The following is a 27,472-nucleotide window of genomic DNA, read 5'->3' on the forward strand; positions in this document are numbered from 1 at the left end:
AAATCATAGATAGGCCATGATTTTACATATGCTGATTTTTTTGTTGTCGAGAAATTTTGGAATTTCATTCATAATTTTAGCCAAAAAAGTCACTAGCCACAAAAGGCCAATACAAACAGTAAAAAAGGGCCATTACAATAGCAAAATGATCTAACATCAAAATTAAGACAATCTGGTGCGCCTCCACTAACAATAAGCATAATCGAAGAAATTTTGGCATAGACATCCCAACTAAGATTGCAAACTCAAAACAACCAAATAGAGATAATGGTTGAAAAAATCAAGCCATAACAATACAAATAAAACTCTCACAAGAGAGAGGTGGAAAACTCTCACAAGAGGAGAGGTGAAAAACTCTCACAAAAGGAGAGGTGAAAACTACAGATGGTCAACTGAGACGCAATTGCAAGTAGGGGGGGCTAGGATATTTTTTTGGTTTTCGAAACTAGCTAGGATAGATTTATTTTAAACACTTTACAGATTGTCATTAAGTTGTGGACATATTATTTATTTTTAATAATACAAGAGTATATTAAATTAACACCAACAGTTATATGATATAGGGGAAACAGCCACCAAACATTTGGAAAAGGAAAAAATCTAAGTTCAAATTATGAAGACCTGGACAACAATAAACTCATTTCAACGAAACAAACCAAAATAACAGCTACTAATTGCTACTAATACAAATGTTGAGCAGAAGTGGCGGTTGGGCTCAACACGTGAGGCTTTGCTTTGATACCATGAAGGAAGTTGAGGTACCACCTCAAACTCAATTGGCAATGGAGGGAGAAGCTCAACTCCTTATAAATCCAGACTAGGTCTCTTCACTTTTCAATATGGGACAAACACTCTAAAAAAAACACAATACTACTAAGACTTAAGACTTACTTTCTCTATTCTTCATTTGAATGATTCCAAAGGTCCATGCTAAAAGAGAAATCACCTCTACTTAGTCCTTCTTCAGAAAAATTGATGCACGTTCTTGTCCATTGTGGCATATCATCATCAACCCAAAAACTTGCGAGCAATTCTTCATCTAACCCAAGACCAGAACCTGTAGCTCTTTCAGTAGCATCCTTGTCATCTAAAAAGGTCTCCCACCAATCACTTCCAATCCTTGTTGATGTTGATGTTTGTGATGGCGTACTAAAATTCTCTTCTAGTTGAGTATCGTCCAAAATTGGTTCTTTAAAACTCAAACAATTTGAACTTTTGGTGAAGCTTCTTGGTTGTGGCCTTTTTATGATGGTCTTTATTGTTTCTTGGGATTTGTCTTTCATCTTTTTCAGGCAACAATCCGTCCGCAATCGGGTGTTCCAGTAATTTTTCACATCATTCGCAGTCCTTCCTGGAAGTCTTTGAGCAATCAATGACCACCTTCAACACATAGCATGAGAAAGTTAATACATTTGTATGCTAGTTTTTTTTGTTTTTGTTTTTTTGTGAAAATAAGCAATAGTATATTATTGATGAACAAATAAAAGTACAAAGCAACTATGTGCCGAATATGAGTAAATCTTCTCTAGTGACCAAACACAACAACATATTGAATTGATCTGGAGAAAATCACGCACAATCCAATTAATGACTAAATCCCTCATTCAGTAACTAGAAGCACATGTACTCAGACATACAATACAAATTTGCCGCGCAAACGGTAGAAATGGCAAATTCGTATTATAAGCCAAAAGCTAAAAAGAAATAAATTTTTTTTAAATAGAAAACAAATCACAGCAAACTCCTAAAGAGTTTTTGAAAATTATTAGTCTAAAACAAAACTAAGAAATATAAGACCACCACTCCACATCTTCCGGGCAACCAGAAGAAAATCATAGCGTCATACCGGCTAAACCCATAGTCTCGTGCTGGCTAAATCCAAACCCAACGCAACCAAACATCTTCCCCTTTTTAGAGCTCCAAACTATGTTAAAGGGCGCCAACTCCTTATATGCTAGTTTGTGTTTGAAAGATTTTACCAATAACAAAGATGAATAAAGTAAAAGGAAAAGGAGCCCAACATAGGTATAAAATTTTCACCCAAGTAAACAAAGAGCAAATAAATTTCCTATGAATATATTAATTTAATTTTTGCTAGGTATGGGAAACAATAATGTTAGGGAGACAATATTATTGTGCCACGCTTTAATTGGGTGTTGCACCCCAATAATTATACATTAAACCTGCATTAGGACGAGGAATTGCCAAAGTACTAAGAAATTAAAAAATTATAAAAATTAAATATTTTCGAAGTAATGTTTCTTGTATGACTAGCTGAAAGTATAATGAGATTTGAACGGGAAATTTAATGTTTATCTTTGCAGAGAGGGTATGAGTCTACGAGATGTATTTTCTGTGCATGCTGCCAACTTGTTTTGTCCTTCTGAGACAAAATAAAATTAAATAAAAAAGCACCAGGACCATGTGTGCTATGAGCTCAATTAATTAAGGACAAAATGAGTAGATGGTTGATAGCAAGGAAAGAGACATTTATTTATTGGTACCTGTTTCCTAAAAGCTTATGAAGCCTAATTATTAGATCTACTTCATCTTCCATAAAGTCTCCTCTCTTGATATTTGGCTTCAAATAGTTCAACCACCTTAGTCTACAGCTCTTCCGGCACCTGTTCAACCCTGCATTCATGCATAATGCAAAAAAATTGAGTTTTTATCACAAAACTTGTCATGAAATTATCAGGCTGCGTCTTAAACTTCGTTTTTGTCTTTGTTACAGCATGCATCTCTACAATAATGTGTTTTCTTGAGGAAGTTCCCAATGTTGGATATCAAAATGGCCTTTTATGTATGACATCCCTTGAGCAGAACACGTACAGAAAACCAATTAATAATGAGTGGAGAAGTTCAGGATGTCGTTTTTGTGTGTGTTAAGAAACAACACTAAGACAACGCTTCACTACTTAATTAAGCTGTAGCTATATATATATATATATACCATATATCTATCTCTCTTTTTGGAGTTATATTTCACATCAATACCTGCTTTGTAAGGAACTTGGTGCCACTTTCCTTCTCCTTGATTCTCAATGCACTGCCTCAGAAGATCATCTTCCTCTCTAGTCCAAGCTCCTCTTCTCACACCCAAGTTATAACCCTCCATATTTTCTTTTGGCCAGCGTTGTATGCTTGCAGCCAGCTTATTTTGTGCCTGCTAGTTACTTCAAGCGTCCAGAAGCCACCTAGCATTATAAATAAAGGGTTCTCCCACGGCATGGAGACCATCAAATTAAACCTTACCAGGCCAGTGACGTGCATGCCTCATACCCACAGAAGCAAAAAGTGACGAAGTTTAAATGATTGCAACAGTTATTCTCAGTAATAAATTAGCTACCAGTCAAACTATTAAATATTGTGGGATCTCCCAAATCCGAAATCCCCAAATCAAGTTACCCTTTTTCTCCAAAATCCCTTTTTTCTCCCAAATTTGAACCTCTAGATTTCCAAATTTGAAATTCGCTCAACCTAACCTTCTTCTCTCAAATTCTCCCTTTTCTCAACCTGGTTAACCCTTCCTCTCCTTTGTTAAGAGATTGAAAAGAAGTGGGGCCACATCAGCTGACAGAACTTCTCTCAAATCTGACATAATAGCTAATGTGAGACACTTATTGAAAGTATAGGTGGTATGTTGAGACATTTCAAAGAATATATGGTAATCTGAGACTATTTTGAAAGCACAGGGGGTATATCCATAAATAAGCCTAAATATATTTATATTTACACTAACACCCCTGAGGGTTCTTGTGTTTTCACAAAACTCCCCTCATGTCTCAAACATTACACGAACACCCCCTGAGATTAAAGTTTGTTTTCACAAATCCCTTTTTGTTGATTGTTTGTCCAAAAATTGATGATTTCATTGAAAAAAAAGTATGCAAAGGAGAAAATTAACCTCAATGAAGTATATGCAATCCAACCTCAAAGGTCAACTTTGTCACTTGGAGAATTTTTTATTTTTTATTTGGTATAAAATCATCAATCTTTGGATGAAAAATTAATGAAAATGAATTTTGTGAAAACAATTTATAACCTCAGGGGGTGTTTGTGTAATTTCTTAAACCTCAAGGAATTTTGTGAAAAAGCCAAAAACCTTAGGGAATGTTAGTGTAAACTCCTTATAGGGCCCACTCTGTATTGTATTTCACTAATCCAAACTGTCTACTTTGTAGATATTCATTCAAAGATCATCTCTACAAAAAATCACTTGAATCCAATATCATTTGACCACTCAATCGAATTGTTGAAATTTTAGTACTTTCTTGAAGCACCGTGTTCATTGATTTTGTAGGACACAATTGGATATTGAAACGGTTTCCGATTTGTCTAATTTTTTTGCAAGGATAATCTACGAATATAGACTTAAAAAATAGATGATTTCGATTGTTGAAAAAATATTTTTTAGGGGATCCTAAAAAGGTGTCCCTCAAATAAAAAATATTTTACGAACAAAAATAAAAGTTATATGTAGAAAGCTGCAATTTCCACATAAGCAGAAAAGTCAGTTTTCCACGGCATAAAATTGTCTAATAGTCAAAACACATTGTAAGAATATGAATGCAGCATCGTGTAACTTGTTACTACACACACATCTTTACCCACCTGGAATCCTGCTTTTGATTTTTTGTCTGCATGGTCCCAATACAGGCTGCCTTACTTTTGAAGTGTTAGTTTGTAATTCGTTGTGTCTGGTTTATGAAAATGAAAACAAAGAGTCGCTTGACAATTGAAGTACCAAACCACTAAACTAAAACACCTAACGTTGTTTCCTCAAATTATTGTAATACTTACTTCAGCTAAAGTTGGTGGAGTGTTAACCAGAGTCGTAAATATTGGGAAAGGGGGAATCGAAGTAAGGACTTGTGTATGAGTAAATATTCTTAATCACTTAAACTACAAGCCTTTGTACGAATTCAGCTTTAGAGTAAAAGAAAGGAACAAAACTTCAACAAGAATAATATTGGACGATATATGCTTAAGTTGAAAGAGGAAAACAGTAATTTGCGGGAAGTAAAAAGATAATATTCAAAAAGCTCAAACAAGATATGTCCTTATTCAAAAAGCTCAAACACGACCGATTGATTTGTAGTTTAGACGGGGCATTGGTGGAAACTATACTAGCAAACATAGAATTTAAGCCCATGAAGAACAAGAGGAAGCTACATAATTTAATTCGAGGGATAGAGGGATAGCGTTTGGATCGATGTGCAATTAGGTGGAAAATCTGATTATTAATGTTAATTTCTTTTGTTTTGCATGGTAATTATATTGTTTAAACTTGAGGTTAAAGGTTCAGAAAAGCTACTCCTTCGTTATTTAAGGATACTTTTATGATGGAAATTAAAAAAGACAGTTTAACTAACGATGAAAACAAATTGCGAGGGTTAATTTGTCTAATTGATTCCAAAATTTTAGAATCCTAAGTGTTTTTTTTAAAGCTTCTTTTCTATTGTAACGAAACAACCACGAGTTTGTTTGTCAGGGATCCTTTTCTTTGATGTCAAATAGATATTTGTTCCATTTGAGGTTTTAGGTCCCAAAACCTCCGGAGGTTTCAAAATTTACACTCGCACTCTCTAGAGGTTTCAAATTGATTTCACAAAAGTTTGTATGTTAATTTTTCATCTAACAATTGGTGTTGTCATAAAAACAAAATTCTTCGAATGACAAAGTTAATTAAGAGATTAGATTGCACATACATCCATGAGGTCTAATTGTTTAAGTTAATTTTGTCATTTTAAAGAAGTATTGTTTATGAAATGATAAAATTTTCAACATAAAATTAAAGGAAGGGGTTAGTGAAAAGAATTTGTAACCTCGCTGGTGATGTCATTGTAAATAACTCTAGCAGAAAAAAGAAGAAGTTATTTACACTAACACCCCCTCAGGTTTTTGGTGTTTTCACAAATCTGCCTCATGTCTCAAAAATTACACAAACACCCTCTGAGGTTTCAGTGTGTTTTCACAAAACCCCTTTCCGTTGATTGTTCATCTAAAAATTGATAATTTCATTGAAAAAAAATTATGCAAATAAAAAATTAACCTCAATTAATGTATATGCAATCTAATCTCAAAGACCAACTTTGTCATTTGAAGAATTTTTGTGTGTGTATAAAATCATCAATCTTTGGACGAAAAATCAACAAAAATGGGTACCTGAGGGGGTGTTCGTGTAATTTGAAAAACGTCAGGAGATTTTGTGAGAAAACCAAAAAGCTCAAGAGGTGTTAGTGTAAAAGTCAAATAATATGGGTAGAATATTTTCAGATATATTTCATTCTCCGAAAGGAGGTATTTATAATACAGGTTACAAACCCTAGTAGGGTTTAATTAGGAAATAAGTGGAATCCTAATTACATAATATCTACACAAAAGGTAAAATAAATAAAACCCAAATAGAATAGGACTAGGACTCGCCAACACTCCCCCTCAAGTTGGAGCAAAGACGTCACGCATGCCCAACTTGTCAAGCGAGTTGAGAAAGATACTTGTAGAAACAACTTTCGTAAGAACATCAGCTAACTGATACTCTGAACGGATGAAGGGGAATGACACAATCTGCGCATCCAACTTTTCCTTAATGAAATTTCGATCAACCTCCACATGCTTTGTACGGTCATGTTGTACAGGATTATGAGCAATTGCAATCGCAGCCGTATTGTCACAATATAACTCCATGGGTTTATTAGGCCCAAAAACAAGGTCTTTCAACAATCTTCTCAACCATAGTAACTCAGATACACCATGGGCCATTCCCCGATACTCAGCCTCAGCACTAGATCTAGACACCACCTTTTGTTTCTTGCTCCTCCACGTAACAAGATTGCCACCCACAAACATAAAATACCCAGATGTCGAACGCCTATATGTGGCTGAACCTGCCAAATCAGCATCTGTATACCCTTCTACATTTGTATGGCCATACTTGGAGAAAATTAACCCCTTGCCAGGAGTTACTTTCAGATACCTTAAAATACGAGTCACAGCCCCCATATGATCTACACTAGGAGAGTGCATAAACTGACTCACTATATTTACAGCATACGCAATATCTGGACGAGTATGAGCCAAATAAATCAACTTCCCCACAAGTCGTTGATAACGTTCTTTATCAGTTGGAACTTGATCGGGATACAACCCCAACTTGTGATTCTGTTCACTAGGAGAATCAATGGGTTTACAATCCAACATTCCAGTTTCTGCAAGCAAATCCAAAACATACTTTCTTTGGGACAAAAAAATACCATGCTTAGATCTGGCAACTTCAATCCCAAGAAAGTATTTCAAGTCACCTAATGATTTCATCTCAAATTCAGACGCAAGATATTTCTGAAGACTCTGTATTTCCACCTGATCATCTCCAGTTACAATCATATCATCAACATAAATTATTAAAGCTGTCAATTTACCTCTGCGACGTTTCAGAAACAAAGTATGATCCGAGTTACTTTGTACATACCCAGACTTCCTCATAGCTGCAGCAAACCTCCCGAACCAAGCTCTTGGAGACTGCTTTAGTCCATATAATGATTTCCGTAACTTACACACCATACCCTCCTTTGAGGTTACAAGGATACCCGGTGGAGGATCCATGTATATTTCTTCTTTGAGGTCACCATGGAGGAATGCATTCTTGACATCAAATTGCAATAGCGGCCAATCATGATTAGAAGCTAAGGACAAGAGTATGCGTACAGTGTTGAGCTTGGCTACTGGAGCGAAAGTCTCCGTGTAATCCACTCCATAAGTCTGAGTATACCCTTTTGCTACCAATCTTGCCTTGTAACGGTCAATAGAACCATCAGCCTTATGCTTCAAAGTAAACACCCATCTGCACCCAACTGCCTTTTTCCCTTTTGGCAAAGGAACTAACTCCCAAGTAGCATTCTTGTTCAAGGCTTCCATCTCAATATGCATTGCATCTATCCAGTTTTGATCAGATAGAGCATCCTGCAACTTAGTTGGCACACATACACTAGATAATTGACACAAATATGATGCATATGACTTAGATAAACGATGAGTTGACATATAATGGTTAATGGGATATTTGGACTTGGCATGTATATCAGGAGAATATTATATTTTAGGTTTCCCACGGGTAGTGCGTGGGGGCAATGAATAAGTAGGCACATCACTAGAAAGTACCTCATTATCATGAGTTGATTGGGGCAGTGGCAGGGCATAGGGGGGTCTTGTATCAATTTCATCTGTACGAGAGTCGCTAGTATCACTGTTATGTCCTTCTGAGAGAGGCTCGAAAAATTCCAAAATATCACCTGGCGACCGGTCGTGACATTCCTGGCGACCGGTCGCTTCACTCGTATCGTCATTGTCGTCGCTCGTCGAGGCAGGCGACCGGTCGTTTCCTATGTGCGACCGGTCGTTTTCAGGCAGATTCGTTAGCGACCGGTCGTTCACTTCTATGAGACTGGTCGTATCTAGGCAGATTCGTTCATGACCGGTCGCTTCCTCCATGCGACCGTTCGCTTCCTGTTCTTCAAAAAATCCTTCTTCATGTTCTTCAGAAATTCCTTCTTCAGGTCCAACATCTTCCATATTTTTCACTCCGAAACTCTTCAATTCACTCCCCCTCTCTCCCTGAATTGGAGAGGAGGGAGATACATAATAAGGCACCTCTTCATGGAAAGTCACATCCAAAGTAACATGCACCTTCTGGGTAGGTGGATGATAACACTTATAACCCTTCTGAGTAGAAGAATAACCAATAAAGACACATAAAGGAAATACAGTCACTTAAAGGAAATACAGTGCGATGGCTCTTGGCCAAAATACATGTCTCACACTTAAAACTGGACTCATCACATGAGCGGAATAAAGATGGAAACAGACGCTTAAGGTAGCCAAATGACGGGTGTCCCAAGCGACGATGCCATAACCAAATTTGTTGTTTGTCTTTGACATTGCAACTTTGAACAGTATTAACGACACGATCACGAACTGGTGCAGAAGGCAACGTCAAATAATATAACCCCCCTATCCGTTTACCATGCCCAATCATCTCGTGAGTCCTAAGATCCTGAAAAGAGCAATGGGTAGGATAGAAAGTAGCAGAAGCATTAAGTGTATCAAGTAAGCGACCAACAGATAACAAGTTACAATGGATATTGGGAACTAATAACGCATGAGACAAGGACAGAGTTGGGGTGAGAGAAATGGTGCCCTCGCCAATAATTGGAGAGGGCAAGCCATTAGCACTAGTTATGTATGGATTACGGGTGTTACTAGACAACTCATCAAAAAATTTAGCATCATAAGTCATATGATCAGAAGCACCAGTGTCAATTATCCAAGTATTAGAGCCAGTACCTGGAATAGAGTCAGAAACACGCAAATTTGCAGAAGCAGCAGCAGCACCAACAATGGAATTATCACCCATGATTGTAGCAGAAACCCAACAAATCACGCAGAGTATACAACAGAACACAGCACAGACACAAATCCGGCAGATGTACGAAGACAGTAGAGGCACGAACACAATAGAGGCAGATGCACGAAGACAGTAGAGGCACGAACACAGTAAAGGCATATGCACACAGCGGAACACGGCAAAAGCACAGGAAATAGAGGCACGAACACGACAGAGCACACAGCGGAACACGACAAAGGCGCAGGCACAAGAACCCTAAAGAAATTAGGGCACACAGTAGAACACGGGTGGGCACAACACACACAGGTCACTAGAAAGTCGGCTCTGATACCAAGTCAAATAATATGGGTAGAATATTTTCAGATATATTTCATTCTCCGAAAGGAGGTATTTATAATACAGGTTACAAACCCTAGTAGGGTTTAATTAGGAAATAAGTGGAATCCTAATTACATAATATCTACACAAAAGGTAAAATAAATAAAACCCAAATAGAATAGGACTAGGACTCGCCAACAGTAAATAACTAAAAAAAAAAAAATTTAAAAAAAAAAAAAAAGCTTTTTACAACTGCCAACCCTCCCACATCCATTACAAAGCGCTATCAGTGAGACAGATGCCTTACTGGAAGAAACCAAACAACTTGACGTTACAGTGTAACTTATATGAGAAAACGAATCGATATTGTAACTGCCTAGGTGATATACAACATCATTGTCTGGAAAAGTGGAATTAAGCAGTAATAATTAAGTATCTTTATTCAATCGTTTTCAAAATTGATCTTGTATACAAAAAACCACGGGGCCAAGATTTCATATTCAAAAAGAATGGGACCACTATTTGAATTCATTTAAGTCCTAGAAGTAGAATAGCCAGAAGTTTTGAGTACTATTTGCAAATTTTGGGGCCACGATTTGCTGGATTAGTAAGGTTATCATCAAATGAAGATATGAAATTGAGGGATTGGATTTCCATGATCCGAATAGGTTATTTTCTTAGGTATTCCTTTAATGATCATTCATACAAAAGATCACTTTTAAATTCGAAATTATTTGACCGCTCAATTAAACAAATGTCATTTTATGGTTTTCTTCAAGCACCGTATGCATCTATTTTATTGATGACAACTAGATGTCTTAATGGTTTTCAATTTCTCTAATTATTTTGCAGGAATATTCTATGGATGAAGACTTGAAAGATAGACGACTCATATTATTGAAATAATATTTGTGACGGACCCCAATGGTGTGCTCAAATTAAATTATTTAAACACGGTGATCGTGGAAATAAAATTTGTGTTGGTCTAAAATTCGTGTTGCTCTACTTTATCGATACTATTAGCAAACTCTCTTTCAATGCGGAGGATCATCCAATCAGCAAAGAATTCATCGGCTATGGTGCTCCCAAGTCGATTCTTAATAATTTTCATACATGAAAAAGCTCATTCCATTGTTGTTGTAGAAGGAGGAATAGTCAACACCAACCGAATCAACCTGTCAAACAAATAGTAGTTTTGTACCAAAGTTGTTCCACCAGTTGTTGACATAACTGAGAAAGAGTGGTGATTTCCTTAAAGCATGAAAGGCGATGTATATCATTTTGAAAATACCTCAATTATTTTGCAGGACATTGTACTAGATGATGACTCACCATTTTTTTTTAAAGTTCTATTAGTATAAAAAGCAGTGTCAAAATCGTTTGGTAAATTTTAATATAAAACTGTTGAAATTGTGGATAATGACTAAAATGGACATGATGTTGAATGTATTATGTGCTAACCATGTGGTGGTGGAGGTTGATGTGGTGGTGATGAAGGTGGAGGTGATAGCTAAAATAAAAAAATAAAAAAATCATTAAAGGCTCTTATCTGCTTCTTATGAAAGCACCTAAAGGCTGCTTTTAAAAGCTGCTATTAGGAGGTCATTTCTTTTAAAATAATGAGGATTTTTAATTTTTACCAAACACCTTAAACTGGTTAACTTTAGAGTGAAGCATACTTTGGGGAAAAAAAGCATTACCAAATGGGGCCTAAGTAGTCATTGCCGTACAATAATGAGGATGTGGATGTTGAGCTATGAAGCCTAATTAATATACAGATCTACTTCATCCTCTGTAAAGTCTCCTCTTTGAATATTTGGCTTGAAGTAGTTCAAACACCTTAGTCTATAGCTCTTCCTGCACCCTTTTTTTTTTTTGGTCTGAACCACGAGGTGGTTCTGGATGGGCCCCAACTATGGGTGGCACCTTTAAGCCTTAACCACAACCCAGACTAATCCCCGCTCACACCGGGTCAGCCCGTAAGGGGTAAAGTGCTAGCCAAAATGGTGACTCCGTACACTTCCTGCACCTTTTTAATCATGCACACATGCATAATGCAAAATTGTATAACATCTTTCTACAGCATGCATAATTAAACCTAATGCAGGACTTCACTACTTAATTAAGCTGTAGCTATATATATTAGAAAATTTGGCATAAGTCTAATTATGAGGAGAGATATTGGGTGCAATCCACGTAGAAATTGTTGTTGATCCAACTCCTTTGACTTTTGTGCCACATAAAATTACATGTCTTTTTCAATTTATTGTTCTAGTTATGCACCTAAAACATAAATAAGGTAAATTATGAATTCGTAAAACTGGTAAGTTATTGATTTGTAGGACATTAATTACCATATTTGATTTGAATTTAATTGCAAATCTATTTATTGAATTCTAAAAATTTTCCAAGGTATATTGACATCAAAATTTGTAATAAGAGTTCATAAAAACTTCATACCTTAACAATAGGTAAGGTACCTATGCATACACCTCGTATGCAATATGTTGATAATTAAACCCATAAATTACCTCTAGTCCAGGTAATTAAATCCATAAATTTTCTATAGTCTAGGTAGTTATACCCTCTAACCCAGGTAATTGAACTCATATAATATCTTGGTATGGATCTTTAAACTCAACTGAGATAAAAATCCATACAAAATTTCTTTGGAAAAACAAAAAAAAACATTATTACATGGAAGACAGGTACGAATGTATATAAATATGAAGCTCCAGAAAAAACTGCTTAAGAAAACTCAAGAAAAAAACACTTACTTGTAAGGCAGGTACATATATATACAAGGAAAATGCATTATATATAAGGAAATGCATACACATACACATATATATAAGGAAACACTGAATTTTAGGAAAGTGTTTTCATATAATTCCATTTATGATAGTGGCATATCCTGTAAATTTGAAAAAAATTATGGACATACTAATTGCTTAATTGGTGAGATTGGACTACAATTGAAAAGAGAGAGCACATTGACTGCATCCATTATATCTTGATGAAAATGGACCTATATCTAAGAAGCCCCTATATATATATATATATATATATATATATATATATATATATATATATATATATATATATATATATATATATATATACACATATATTATATATACAATTTTTCTCCTATGTGAACGTCCGTAAGTTATTACCATGCGGACGCCATTGTAAACATGCGACAAATCAAAGAGAAGTAGTAGAAAATACATGACGTACACACAATAATAACGTTTGGGCATCTAAATGGGAGAATGTGTTTTGACAAGAGTTTATAGTCATTGTTGCGTGTTATATATAGAACAATTTTATTGCATTGCAACTGTAAAATGAAAAACTTCACAATGTTCTGATTAATTTGGGTATATCAATAACATATGTGTTTAAAACACAAATGACATGTACGTTTAGTTGTTCATAACTTAACTCCTGGAAGCTGAAAAAAATTAATTTATATAAATTAATTTAATTGGAATTAATGGGCAGGAGTTCTAACGAGATTCATACTTAGTGTAACAAGTGGACAATTTCATACTCAAGAAAATCCCGTTTATCAAGATTGATTGCCTATGATTTTTTGTTTGTTTTGTTTGTTTTTTGTTTTAATACAAACGATAGTCTAAATTATAAGGGGAATGGGGTTTCACATATTCATATTACCAAGATGTCATGTGAGTTTGAACCTAAGATCACTGATTGCCAAACGTCGTTGTTATGCATACTAATAAATTGCAAAAGTATAGTTTGGAGACATAGACGTACATGTGACTTTTATTCAGCTCATCACTACGCTTTATTTCTCATAGCATCTTCTCATGTGACTTTTCTATGCATGCCCACATTAATTTTGATATCCTCATTGTGTAGTCATATAAAAGAATTTTAAATTAACATCAACAAAAGGAAAACAGTAGTACACAAGCTAGATGATATATACATTAATGCAAAGTCGCCATCAAACATTACCCCAAAAAAAAAGGCAAAAGGAAAATACTAAGCCCAACATTACAAAGACTTAGACACCAAGACATTCATTTGAATGAAAACAAAGCCAGTGATAGTTGTATTTTGTACAAGAATTTCTTTCTCTATTCTTGTTTTGAATGATTCCAAAGGTCCACGTTAAAAGAGAAATCACCTCTACCTAGTCCTTCTTCTGAAACATTGGCACACTGTCTTTTCGATTGTGGCATATCATCAACCCAAAAACTTGTGAACCCTTCTTCCTCTAACGCGAGACCATAACATGTAGCTCTTTCAAAAGCATCCTCGTCATCTAAAAAGGTTTCCCACCAATCATTTCCATTCTTTGTTGATGGTGATGTTTGTGATGGCGTACTACAATTCTCAACTGTTTGAATATGGGGTTCTTTACTACTCAAACAATTTGAACTTTTAATGAAGCTTCGTGGTTGAGGTCTTATTACGGTGGTCTTTATTGTTTCTTGGGGTTTATCTTTCACCTTTTTCAGGCGAGAATCCATCCGCAGTCGGGTGTTCCAATAATTTTTCACATCATTCGCTGTCCTTCCTGGAAGCCTTCCAGCAATCAATGACCACCTTCGACAGATTGCATGAGAAAATAAATCAATACATTTGTGCTATGATACACACAAAAAAAGTAGAAAGATGTGATGTTTTTCCAACAAAGTATGTTTATATTTCTACTGCTATAAAAGGGTTTGTTAGTTTTGTTGGAAAATTCACGTAAACTTTCAGATACTACGTACGCTTTTTATTTGCACATTTTATATGACTAAAAAGTTTATTATATGGATGATTTTTAGCAAGGTTGACCTTTGGAGGATTACTAAAAATATAGACAGTTATGATTATTGAATTACATTATTGAGTAGCCCTAGGATGATGAATATGTGCATTTTTAATAAAATAAGGACATCCTAAAAGAAAAACTCTCCACTTAATTGTTTTGATCATATGTTTGGATGATGAAGTTTAAGTTATGAAGAAATTCAAAAATGACGAAAATCAATTTAGAAAGTTTCTTGTTTGGTTAACTTAAAAATATAATGAGATAAATGCTGAATTTAAAGTTTATCCTTTTAAAGGGTATCAATCTACAAACGAGAGGTTGTAGTTGGTAGATGTGTTAATGGTAGTAATAGTGACCCATCATGTGTGTTGTTGGTGGTGCGGCTTGTAGTAGGTGGTGAGGTCGAGTATCGTTGGTGATGGTGATGGTTATGCTATGCCAAGGTGGTTGCAGTAGACAGTGGCGGACCTAGACTTTTGTCCATCTGGGGCCGTAAAAAATAATTTCATAACTGACTTCTACAAAGTCTAGGTTTTCATAGCAATACAATATATATTATAACACATAATCTATTTCAATAATTTTTTAATATATGATCTTGGGCCAAAATCTAAGGCTTTATATATTGGACCACATGTTTATTAAGTCTTGGGCCTTGATATTTTCAATATAGGTGAGGTTTTGAGCTAAAACCTTGAGGGCTCGTTTGGTACACAGGACTGTCTTGGCATGGACTATGCTTAAGGACTGTTTTGGCTTGGCTTGGCTTGGTCTAAGTTGGATAACACTTATCCTGCGTTTGGTGTATGCTTGGACTAGGACTAGATTTTTTTTTTCTTCAAAACTATCTATGTATATGTATATATGTATAAATACATGTATTATGTATGTGTACATATGTATTTTATAATATATGTGACATGTATGTGTATATACATGTATACATGTATATGTGTATATACATGTATGTGTATTTTATAATATAATATATGTATATTATATTATATATATATATATGTATGTATTATACCCATGTATATATGTATATTATATATATATATATATATATATATATATAATATACATACATTATACATATATAATATATGTGTATATAGGTGTATATATGTATATTATAATATATACATGGGTATAATACATACATACATATATATATATATATATGTATTTTATAATATATATATATATATATACATGTATATACATGTATATATGTATATTACAATATATAATATATATATATATACATGTATATACATGTATATATGTATATTACAATATAATATATATATATATATATATATATATATAATGTATATGTGTATATATGTGTGTATATGTATACTATAATACATACATAGGTATAATATATATACACATATATGTATATATATACATATGTATTATAATATATAATATATAATATATATTACATATATACACGTATACTATTATTATAATATTAATATGTATATGTGTATATGGGTATATTATAATAATAATATACATGTATATATGTATATGTATATTATATATATTATATATGTATATATATACATATATACATATATGATATATTTATGTGTATATACATGTATATATGTACATTATAGTATATGTGTAAGTAAGTTTAATAATAATAATATATGTTATTAATTTTACAATATAATATATGCATTTTATACATTGGTGAGCATTAGGACTAGCTAATCCTCCCTTTTTACAAGGGATTAATAGTCCCCTCCTAAGGAGGTGTTTTTGGTGGGCCCGGTATTAGCAATCCCATCTAAGACTAGGATTAGATAAAACAAACATGGTACTAAATTTAGTCCAAGCCAGTCCAAGCCAATCCTGTGTACCAAACGAGCCCTGAAGGCTTTACTTATTTAGGGTGCTGAGTGGGGATTTTGCATGCAAAATATTAGCTAAGTGTCTTATTTTTATTGGCAAAGTATTTGGCTAGAGGGTGAAGAAAACACTTAAGTGTGGGCAGCTGCCCATAATAGGCATGTATTGGGTCCGCCAGTAGCAGTAGAGGTGGTGGTGGTGGCGGCGATGGTGGTGAATGTGGTGGTAGCAGTGATGGTGGGGGTTGTTGTGGTGATGCCGTGGTGGGAGTTATTGTGGTAGAGATGGTGATGGCTATGGTAACATTGTGGTCACGGTGGTGACGATGGTGACAGTGGTTGGGATTGTGGTATTTTAGAAGGAATTAGAGTATGTTATTCTAGAAATTCTAACTTTTATCCAATTTGTAAGTTTATTTTCCTCATCTAACCACAGGGTAAGAGCTTATATAGTAGAAGGAATTTGTACACCAAGATTTTCCAATTTGCAGATCCAAATAATTGAATAACCACATGGACAATAATGACGATGTGGATGTGGAGCTTCATAGTTAGGATAGAGCACTTATTTATTGGTACCTGTTTCCTAAAAGCTTGTGAAGCCTAATTATTAGATCTACTTCATCTTCCATAAAGTCTCCTCTCTTGATATTTGGCTTCAAATAGTTCAACCACCTTAGTCTACAGCTCTTCCTGCATCTGCGTAATCCTGCACACGTGCATAATGCAAAAAATTCCCGATGTGGGATAAGTCTCTCAGCACCCCTCGACTCACGAGTGATATCATTTGATCTAAACACGTAGACAACGTAAGTGGAGAAGTTTAAGACCTTGTAAACATTACTAATTAATTTAGGCTTCACTGCCTATTAAGCTCTAGCTATATATTAACCATCAATATCATATATCTCTCTTTGAGTTATATTTACGTCAATACCTGCTTTGTAAGGAACTTGGTGCCAGTTTCCTTCTCCATGATTCTCAATGCACTGCCTCAAAAGATCATCTTCCTCTCCAGTCCAAGCTCCTTTTCTCACACCCAAGTTATAGCCCTCCATCTTCTTGTTGGCCAGCGTTGTATGTTAGCAAGCTAGTTTATCTTGTGTCTGCTAGTTACTTCAAAGCCTCCAGAAGCCACCTAGCATTATAAATAAAAGGTCTCTGACGGTATGGAGACGATCAGATTAAAGCTTAAAAGGCCAGTGACGTGCAATATCTCGTATCCACAGAAGCGAAAAGTGACAAGTTTAAGAGATTGCTACAATTCTCCATCATAAATTAGCTACCAGTCTAACTATTAAAATATGTTTTCATGTAGGGCTTACCAAAAGAAAATGTTATATATATATATAGTTTCAGTCACGCACTAACTAGTTAATAAATTAATATGACAACACATTTTGACCCACTCTATAATCCATCTCGTGATCTAAATCGTTACTCTTTTTAGATCTTCATCGATAGATCATCCTTTCAATGTGGCTAGCACTGTATTAACTTACTAACTTGTCAGTGCTCGACAGTTGTTGTATATGAGTACATATAGCTGCAATTTCTAGGTGACTAAGAAAGTGAATTTTCCAGGGCATAAAATTCTCTAATTGCCAAAGTACATATTCTACGAATAAGAATGCAGCATCGTGTAACCTTTTACTACACACATCTCTTGAATCCTGCTTTTTAGAGTACTGGCTCCTCCCAACACGATTCCCTCAATGTTTGTTTGTGATAGAAAAAAACCAAAAATTGGGGCGACAAAACCAGCAACTAAAAAATTAGGCAGAAGTGGATTGATAACAATTATTGGCCTGCTTACGTACTTGACCTATCTCAACAGTAAAGAAATCTCATCAAAGCGGGTCTGTATATTTTCAAGTGATCAACGAGACTAAAGTGGATTGATAACAATATTTGTGATGGTCAGAGAAAGAACAAAGATAATCAAAGCCAAGAAAATGAGAGAAACCATCAATTAATTGTCTCTATTAATTTTACAATGCTAATTAAAGGAGAGTATTTGTACTCTCATCAAAGCTTAACAGTCTAATTAGCTGTTTAATTAACAGCCTAACTACTTCTTAAACAAACTAACTAAAGACACGAGGATTAACTGTCTTCAGATATCACACATAGGCACACGCGCCTAACATCTCTCTCCAAAATTCTTTTAATAAACTATGCTTAATGCGGTTTCAAGGTAAACTTACTTCCACATAGTACCAAGCCAAGCTCTCTTTATGGAACAACAACTAAAAAAGTTTCCACCAACTAAATGCTTATTTTATAAGGGACTTATAATTCAATTGGTTAAGAGAATTTTGAAAATAAGACTTTGATAAAAGAGGTGTCATTTAGGTTGCACCTCTTGGGAAAATAAAATTTATGTGGCAATTAGGTTCGACCACTTGATCTCAAGCACAACTCATCCACTCGGACTTGATAGCTCAGCTTGATCACTTGGACCCAAGCTCAACTCAGTCATTTGGATTTTAGCTGAGCTAGGCATTGAGATATTTTTCCTCAGCAACATCAATGAAACAATACTTTTTTTTATATCTTACATATAGCTGATTAAAAGTGTTAGTAAAAAATATCCTGAAGAAAAAAAAATTTGTTTTCAAAAGTAAAGTTGTTAACAATTTTAATGCTAAAAGAGAATGAGTGAGTGATGGATGTTCCAAGGAAACAAACGACGAACCCCAGAAGCTAAAAACACTGAAGAAGTCGCTCAAAAAGTCCATTCCTATGAGGGTTTTTAGTTTTCCTTCAGTCCGATGGTTCAGCTCTTCTCAACTTGGATTTGCGTATGTGATGCAGGACGAAATATGGGTCAATTATGGTGTGAAAAATTAATTTAAATAAAGTGGCTCGAAGTTGGAAGGAAATCATATGAGAGAGGAAAATTCCAATTAAATGTCAATTATGGCGTAGGGAAGGCATATTGTTGGGATTTTCTGATTGATTGAGAAAGTTTGAAGCAATTATGATTCTGTCAAGATTTTTATTTAATTTCATGTTTTATTTTATATTTTAAAGAACAAGTTATCTATTAGGATATTATTTTCCTAATATGATTTTATTTTAGCTATAATTTTTATTATTTTCTTGTTAGCTAAGTTTAGGAATATTCTAGAACCTAGGGTTTCCTACGATATTAGGGTTTCTTTGTTTTCTATTTAAGCCAACTCATGGCACTGTACTTGTCAGTTTATTCATCTTATTTTCAATCAATATATTTGAGGTTTACTGGTGGATTCTAGTTGGTGGATTCCGACATTGTTACTTGTAGGGTTATCGTTTGATCTCCCTATCCCTTATATTTCGTTGCGTCAGTATGGGTGGCCAGTCTCATTATAGAGCAATGAAGGAGTTTATCAACAAGTTTACATCGAACTTCGTCTTAACAGATGTTTGTGCCTAATAAAACTCGGCCAAGGAAGCTGACTGAAGGAGGCTGGCCGAAGGAACAATAGCTCGGCCCTAGCGTCTATCCATGGCCAGGTCATTGTACTTCCTTTTTAAAAAAACAAAAGTAAGTTATGATTCAAAGTCATCACGGCCTCGGTCACGGCCTCGGTAATACTGGCCGAGGGCAAACTCCTCAGATGCACGGCCAAAGTAGGAAAATCAAGTGACATCGCCACGTGGCATCATGGTCCCACACTTCATTGAATGAAGTAGTGCCTCTGATCACAGCAGAAAGACTATGATCCATGTAGGAGCATTTAATGAGCCAAAAAAGAAGGGACGTGATTGAAATCAGATATGGTGAGTAAAATCAGGGATTAGGTGCGAAAATCCCATGATTTTGTAAGGCTAAGCCACCAACCATCAGACCAGGGCATTAAATGCACCTCCAAGGCCCGAGATGCAGAGCCCATCACCAGGGCGGAGGCCGGGGTTTATGGGTGTCACACCACCATGCTTCACGTTCCCAAATGCCGACTCGACTGCCCATTAGCTCTAATCAACCTCACCATGCAGATTTTCAGCTTCATTGTCTCCTCAAGACCTTCTCTATAAATAGCGAGCTCCAACTACATTTAAAGGGTTCAACACCAAACACAAGCCTCCCACGGAGCAAATTATATTTTCCTGTCATTTATCTTCCTATCATTTATCTTCTTGTAATGCACTTTCAATACATTTACTTGCTTTCCCAGGAGTAGTGGCAGTTTGTAGGAAAATCCATTCATCAATATATCATACGACCTTTGATTTTCAAGGCGCCAGAGCACCATCTGTGTTACTCTTTCGTTCATTCCATATATCATACGACCGTCGCCACCCAGCGACGCGCCGGAGCACCACCTAAAATCACCATCAGCACCACTATCAACGGCCTTGTAGCTCGGGCCATGAACCTGACGGCTGAGATCAGTTCCTCTCTCGGCCACAATCGCTCTGATTATAAGTCAAACTTAAACAGGCGTGCAACTCATCTATTCACCCAGCCGCATCATTCTCAAACGCACGGTAAACCGTGCTGGCACGCCCGTGCACAAACCACACGGCGCCAGAAGAAGGACGACCTGTGTTGACGCAGATCCCCTCGGCCCGGAACACCTGGTCATAGGATTCGCTAACGCCAACAATAGAGGAAGAAAAATGTGCTATTATAGTTAGCAACACTGTTGCTGAATGAAGTCGCTATACCAACACTATGCCAAATTTCACTTTCAACAACACTACATAGGCATTGGTAAAATCAGTCAACAGTGGTGCTTTTTTCAACGTAATGAAAGGTTTGTGGCATCCTAAGGCCATGATGGAGATTGTAAGCATTCGTGACGAGCGCTTTTTGTTTGCCTTCAAAACCGTTTGGTAAATTTTAATATAAAAATATTGGAACTGTAGATATGACTAAAATGGATATGTTGTTGAATGTGTTATGTTGTATGCTATGGCAGTTAGCTTATCTGCCGCTATAGTTGCTTCAAAGCCTCCACAAGCCACTTAGCTTTATAAATAAAGGGTCTCTGGTATGGGGATCATCGAATTAATTAAACCTCAAAAGGCCAGTGACATGCAAGTCCCATTTCCGCAGAAGCATAGAATGTCAAGTTTAAATGATTGAAACAATTACTATCTGTTGAGGCCCAAAAAATCCATGGTTGGGCCCGAATAAATTCCTAGCCCAAGACGATATATTATTGGAAAAAGACCCGATTTGGAATACACAAAAGTCTGCCATGCACAAGCCACACCCTGCATGCCATGCCAAATAAATAATCCATCATGCTAAGAATCAAGATTAAGATTATAAAGTGCATTAGCTTTGCAAATCCATGCTAATTATCTCATCAAGCATAATGATTAAAAGCGTGCCAAGCAACATGCCATGCCAAGCGGGAAATTATTATCCCACACCCAATCGCACTACAAGCTTAAGTGGGCCCAAGCCACTCCAATGCCCGGGGCTTGCTTGAGTGGGTTGTGGTATGGATGGTAACGAGTTGTCATGGGGCCTATCGGTGGGTCGAGAAATGGAAGTCTCAGGTCGCTTGGGGCCTCGGGACTCAAGCCCATTTTTAGGCCCAAACGTGGGTAAGCACAAGAGGGAAAATAGCCCATTGCTTCAATTGTAGTAGCCCAACCAAAATAGCCCATTGCTCCAATTAGAATAAGCCAACCAAAAAGCCCAACATTTGATAAAGTCATCTCATCCATTAGATAAATCATGTGGTTGTCTTAAAAAGCCCATATAATTAGAATAAAAAAGCAACACCAGCTTTGGCATTCGGCTGAAAAACAAAATCACGCAGGGGCTTGGGGAATCCACATGTGAAGGGCCGCTGGGAGGCTAAGGAACAAGTTCCAAGTGAAAGCATCCAAGAGACCAAGGGATTTTGGCACGCAAGGAAGGATGCCATCCCTTAAACCAGCAGGCGCACCCATTTTCTTTCCTTCATCAGATTTGGCCATGGAAAGAGGAAGAAAGAGGAGAAAGAAGATTGATGAAAATGGAAGCTCCCCTCTGAAGCAGCCGCGGGAAGAAGCATTGAGCTCCCAAAAATCTCTGATTTTGTGGGATTGGGCAGAGCTGAATTTGCCACCATGAGGTAAGTCAAGAAGGAAGAGAAGAAAGGGAGAGGAAAGCTTAGCTAGATTGGGAAGAAACCATTAGGGTTTCTTGGAGAAGAACAAACCCCAGCAGCTATAAATAGGGCATCTTCTACCCAACACAAGACAACCCACAACCTTCAGAGAGCAAGCTTCCTCTCTCACATGCAAACCCAATAATTTTCGTGCTATCCTTGCCTATTTCCCTTATTTCCCCTGTTCTGGTAGATTGGCATAGCTTTGACAGAGTCACCGTCAAGCTGCCGGAAACTGCTAAGATTACCCACAATTCTTCACCATCCTTCTCCCCCTTCATCAAACCTCCTTAGAATCCCTTTCTCTTTCCCTTAAAACCTCTGTCTCTCATAGGAACTCACAGCTCTCTCTCCTCAAGTGCTAAACCCATGATAATTTTGCTCCCATGCCATAATCTTCTCATGCAAAGCTAGAAGATTTATCTGTAATTTGTTGTTGTTTTCATTGGTGAAGGTAACCAAAGAGTTTCCTAAGGCGTCATGACCCTTTCGAGACATCTTTGGGGCTTAATCTTCGAACTCGGACACAAAGGGGGCAATTTCACACATCTACTCATCCTTTACAGCAGCCCAAGCCCATTCGTCTGGTTGCTGGAACAAAAAGACCCCCACACTATCAATCATAACTTATATTATAGCTACCAGTTTAGTTTTATAACTTATATCCACATACATATAGAAATCTGCAATTTCTACATGAGCAGGAAAAATTAAATTTTCCAGGTCATAAAACTCTTTGATATTCAAAGCAACCCTCTAAGAATATAAATTAATTTAATTAGAATTAATGGGGAGTTGTTCTAACGAGATTCATACTTAGTGTAACAATTAGACAATTTCATACTCAAGAAAATCCCCTTTATCAAGATTGATTGCCTATGATTTTTTGTTTTTTTAATACAAACGATAGTCTAAACTATAAGGGGAAGGGGATTTCGTACATATTCACATTACCAAGGTGTCATGGGAGTTTGAACCTGAGACCACTAATTGCCTAATGCTATTACGCATACTAATAAATTGCAAAAGTATAGTTTGGAGACCTAAACATACATGTGACTTTTATTCAGCTCCTCACTATGCTTTATTTCACATAGCATCATGTGACTTTTCTATGCATGCCCACATTAATGTTGATATTCTCTATTCTTGTTTTGAATGATTCCAAAGGTCCACGTTAAAAGAGAAATCACCTCTACCTAGTCCTTCTTCTGAAACATTGGCACACTGTCTTTTCGATTGTGGCATATCATCAACCCAAAAACTTGTGAACCCTTCTTCCTCTAACGCGAGACCATAACATGTAGCTCTTTCAAAAGCATCCTCGTCATCTAAAAAGGTTTCCCACCAATCATTTCCATTCTTTGTTGATGGTGATGTTTGTGATGGCGTACTACAATTCTCAACTGTTTGAATATGGGGTTCTTTACTACTCAAACAATTTGAACTCTTGATGAAGCTTCGTGGTTGAGGTCTTATTATGATGGTCTTTATTGTTTCTTGGGGTTTATCTTTCACCTTTTTCAGGCGAGAATCCATCCGCAGTCGGGTGTTCCAATAATTTTTCACATCATTCGCTGTCCTTCCTGGAAGCCTTCCAGCAATCAATGACCACCTTCGACAGATTGCATGAGAAAATAAATCAATACATTTGTGCTATGATACACACAAAAAAAGTAGAAAGATGTGATGTTTTTCCAACAAAGTATGTTTATATTTCTGCTGCTATAAAAGGGTTTGTTAGTTTTGTTGGAAAATTCACGTAAACTTTCAGATACTACGTACGCTTTTTATTTGCACATTTTATATGACTAAAAAGTTTATTATATGGATGATTTTTAGCAAGGTTGACCTTTGGAGGATTACTAAAAATATAGACAGTTATGATTATTGAATTACATTATTGAGTAGCCCTAGGATGATGAATATGTGCATTTTTAATAAAATAAGGACATCCTATATAAAAACTCTCCACTTAATAGTTTTAACCGTATGTTTGGATGATGAAGTTTAAGTTATGAAGAAATTCAAAAATGACGAAAATCAATTTTGAAATTTTCTTGTTTGGTTAACTTAAAAATATAATGAGATTAATGCTGAATTTAAAGTTTATCCTTTTATAAGGTATCAATCTACAAACAAGAGGTGGTAGTTGGTAGATGTGTTAATGGTGGTAATAGTGACCCATCATGTGTCTTGTTGGTGGTGAGGTCGAGTATGCTATGCCAAGGTGGTTGCAGACAGTAGAGCCGGTGGTGGCTGCAACAGTAGAGCTGGTGGTGGCTGCAATGGTAGTTAATGTGGTGGTAGCAGTGATGGTGGGGTTGTTGTGGTGATCCGTGCAATTGTTGGTGATGGTGATGGCTATGGTAACATTGTGGTCACGGTGGTGATGGCGGTGATAGTGGTTGGGGTTATGGTATTTTAGAAGGGATTAGAGTGTGTTATTTTAGAAATTTGAACTTTTATCCAATTTATAAGTTTATTTTCCTCATCTAATCACAGGGTACGTAAGAGCTTCTATAGTACAAGGAATTTGTACACCAAGATTTTCCAATTTGCAGATCCAAGTGGTTGTAATTGAATAACCACTGTAGATGTTTATCTTCCATAGGAAGCATTGTTGAGTTTACCCCATGTTCTTTCAGACAAATTTAAACCTTCATGTAAAGGCTTTTTATCACAAATGATATCCCTAGTGCTTTTTGTGGTTGTGCATGCGTACTGAGATAAACAACAGAATATATAATATAGAAAACAAAGCACGGGATTGTGGATTTTAGTTTTTTTTTTTTTTTTTACATGAGTAAGATTTTGTTCAGCCAACTACAAAAGCATAAATATATATATGTATGTGATGAACAGAATAATAAAGCATGTAGTAATAAACAAATAATAATAAGAAAGCATATCTTGAGCTCAATTAATGAAGGGCAAGAACCCATACAATAATGACGATGTGGATGTGGATGTGGTTGTGGAGCTTCATAGTTAGGAAAGAGACACTTATTTATTGGTGCCTGTTTCCTAAAAGCTTGTGAAGCCTAATTATTAGATCTACTTCATCCTCTGCAAACTCTCCTCTCTTCAAAAGACAAAATGAACCTTAAAAATTAGACCTCAGGAAGGGGTTTGTGAGAAAACAAATATATGAAACTGCTTAGTGCCTTTATTGTAATCTCCAAAACCAAGGTTTTGTGTCAAAATGAAAAACTTTAGATATTTCACCAAAAAAAAAAACTTTAGATATTTCAATTAGGGTTGGGCCCTGGTTGGGTTGGGTCAATTTTAAGCCCAACCCGAGCACCAAGCCGAAGCTATAGGCTTGTTGAAAATAGGAACTGAGCACTGAAGCATGAGGTGGGGAAACGACCAAAGTGGTTAACCAATGGGTCGGTTCACCGGGTAATCCCACTTTTCACATGAAAAATAAAGCTTGGTCTGAGAAGATGTTGGCGTTGAGAAGAAGATGAAGATCGTGGGGTTGAGTAGAAGATGCTGGGGTTGAGAAGAAGGGGTTGGCATTGAGAAGAAGAGGAAAGATTTTTTGGTTGAAGATGAAGAGTTGGCGGCCGAGAGCAAGACATAATGATAGAGATCGAAAGGTGTTATTTTTATTTATTTTAAATTTAGGTTGAATGTAAAATTATTAAATATTTATGTCATTGAGTTAAGAGCACAACAAACACTGTTATTCAGGGGTTTAGTGTTGGAAATACAGGTTACAGGTTAAGTCACTTGGGTCGAGTCGGTTTTCATGGGTTACTAAATATTTCACCCACCTTGCTGGTGTTAGTGTTGACCATGACTAGGTGATAGTTGTGGCGGCAGTTGTGGCACATGTGTGTATTTTAGTGCATTTCTGTTTATTTATAGTTTTTTTTTTTTTTACATGAGTATGATTTCGTTCAGCCAACTACAAAAGCATAAATATAGATGTCTGTGATGAGCAGAATAATAAAGCACGTAGTAACAAACAAATAATAATAAGAAAGCATATCTATGAGCTCAATTAATGAAGGACAAGAACGAGTACAATAATGACGTGGATGTGGAGCTTCATAATTAGGAAAGAGACACTTATTTATTGGTACCTGTTTCCTAAAAGCTTGTGAAGCCTAAGTATTAGATCTACTTCATCCTCTGCAAACTCTCCTCTCTTGATATTTGGCTTCAAATAGTTCAACCACCTTAGTCTACAGCTCTTTCTGCACCTGTTCAACCCTGCATCCATGCATAATGCAAAAGAATTCCCGATGTGGGATAAGTCTCTCAGCATCCCTCGACTCACGAGTGATATTATTTGAGCTAAACACATAGACAACATAAATAATGAATAATATGGGAGCACTAGTGACTATCGAGCCTAACTTGTGAAAGACAAAATTAAAAGCAACCAAATAAGTGGAGAAGTTTAAGACCTTGTAAACATCACTAATTTAATTAAGGTTTCACTGCCTATTAAGCTCTAGCCATATATTAACCATCTATATCATATATCTCTCTTTGAGTTACATTTACATTAATACCTGCTTTGTAAGGAACTTGGTGCCACTTTCCTTCTCCATGATTCTCAATGCACTGCCTCAAAAGATCATCTTCCTCTCCAGTCCAAGCTCCTTTTCTCACACCCAAGTTATAGCCCTCCATCTTCTTGTTGGCCAGCGTTGTATGTTAGCAGCTTGTTTATCTTGTGCCTGCTAGTCACTTCAAAGCCTCCGGAAGCCACCTAGCTAGCAATATAAATAAAAGGTCTCTGACGGTATGAGGATCAGATTAAAGCTTACAAGGCCAGTGACGTGCAATGTCTCGTATCCACAGAAGCAAAAATTGACAGTTTGAGATATTGCTACAATTCTCCATCAGAAATTAGCTACCAGTCACTATTAAAATATGTTTTCATGTAGGGCTTACCAAAAGAAAATGTTATATATATATCTAGCTAGTAAATTAATATGACACCACATTTTGACCTACTCTATAAATTATA

At 36.1% G+C, this 27,472-nt stretch overlaps 3 protein-coding genes across 3 annotated transcripts; all 3 read right to left on the minus strand.

Annotated features, from left to right (window-relative positions):
• Positions 1–588: 588 nt before the first annotated feature.
• LOC110755164 (transcription factor MYB1) lies at positions 589–3,213 on the minus strand. The gene is made up of 3 exons (XM_021956339.2): positions 2,998–3,213; positions 2,505–2,634; positions 589–1,380 (listed from the first exon to the last, which is right to left on the minus strand). The coding sequence occupies exons 1-3, from the start codon at positions 3,116–3,118 to the stop codon at positions 897–899; spliced, it is 735 nt and encodes a 244-aa protein (XP_021812031.1). The 5' UTR covers positions 3,119–3,213; the 3' UTR covers positions 589–896.
• Positions 3,214–13,698: 10,485 nt separating this feature from the next.
• On the minus strand, positions 13,699–17,876 carry LOC110755133 (transcription factor MYB1). The gene is made up of 3 exons (XM_021956306.2): positions 17,322–17,876; positions 16,964–17,093; positions 13,699–14,302 (listed from the first exon to the last, which is right to left on the minus strand). Exons 1-3 carry the CDS (start codon positions 17,440–17,442, stop codon positions 13,831–13,833), a joined length of 723 nt encoding a protein of 240 aa, XP_021811998.1. The 5' UTR covers positions 17,443–17,876; the 3' UTR covers positions 13,699–13,830.
• Positions 17,877–23,282: 5,406 nt separating this feature from the next.
• Positions 23,283–27,231, minus strand: LOC110755108 (transcription factor MYB1-like). The gene is made up of 3 exons (XM_021956273.2): positions 27,012–27,231; positions 26,577–26,706; positions 23,283–24,097 (listed from the first exon to the last, which is right to left on the minus strand). Exons 1-3 carry the CDS (start codon positions 27,130–27,132, stop codon positions 23,626–23,628), a joined length of 723 nt encoding a protein of 240 aa, XP_021811965.2. The 5' UTR covers positions 27,133–27,231; the 3' UTR covers positions 23,283–23,625.
• Positions 27,232–27,472: the final 241 nt, after the last annotated feature.

The sequence above is a fragment of the Prunus avium genome, chromosome 3 (assembly GCF_965620075.1).
Source record: "Prunus avium chromosome 3, drPruAviu1.hap1.1, whole genome shotgun sequence".
Classification (NCBI taxonomy): domain Eukaryota; kingdom Viridiplantae; phylum Streptophyta; class Magnoliopsida; order Rosales; family Rosaceae; genus Prunus; species Prunus avium.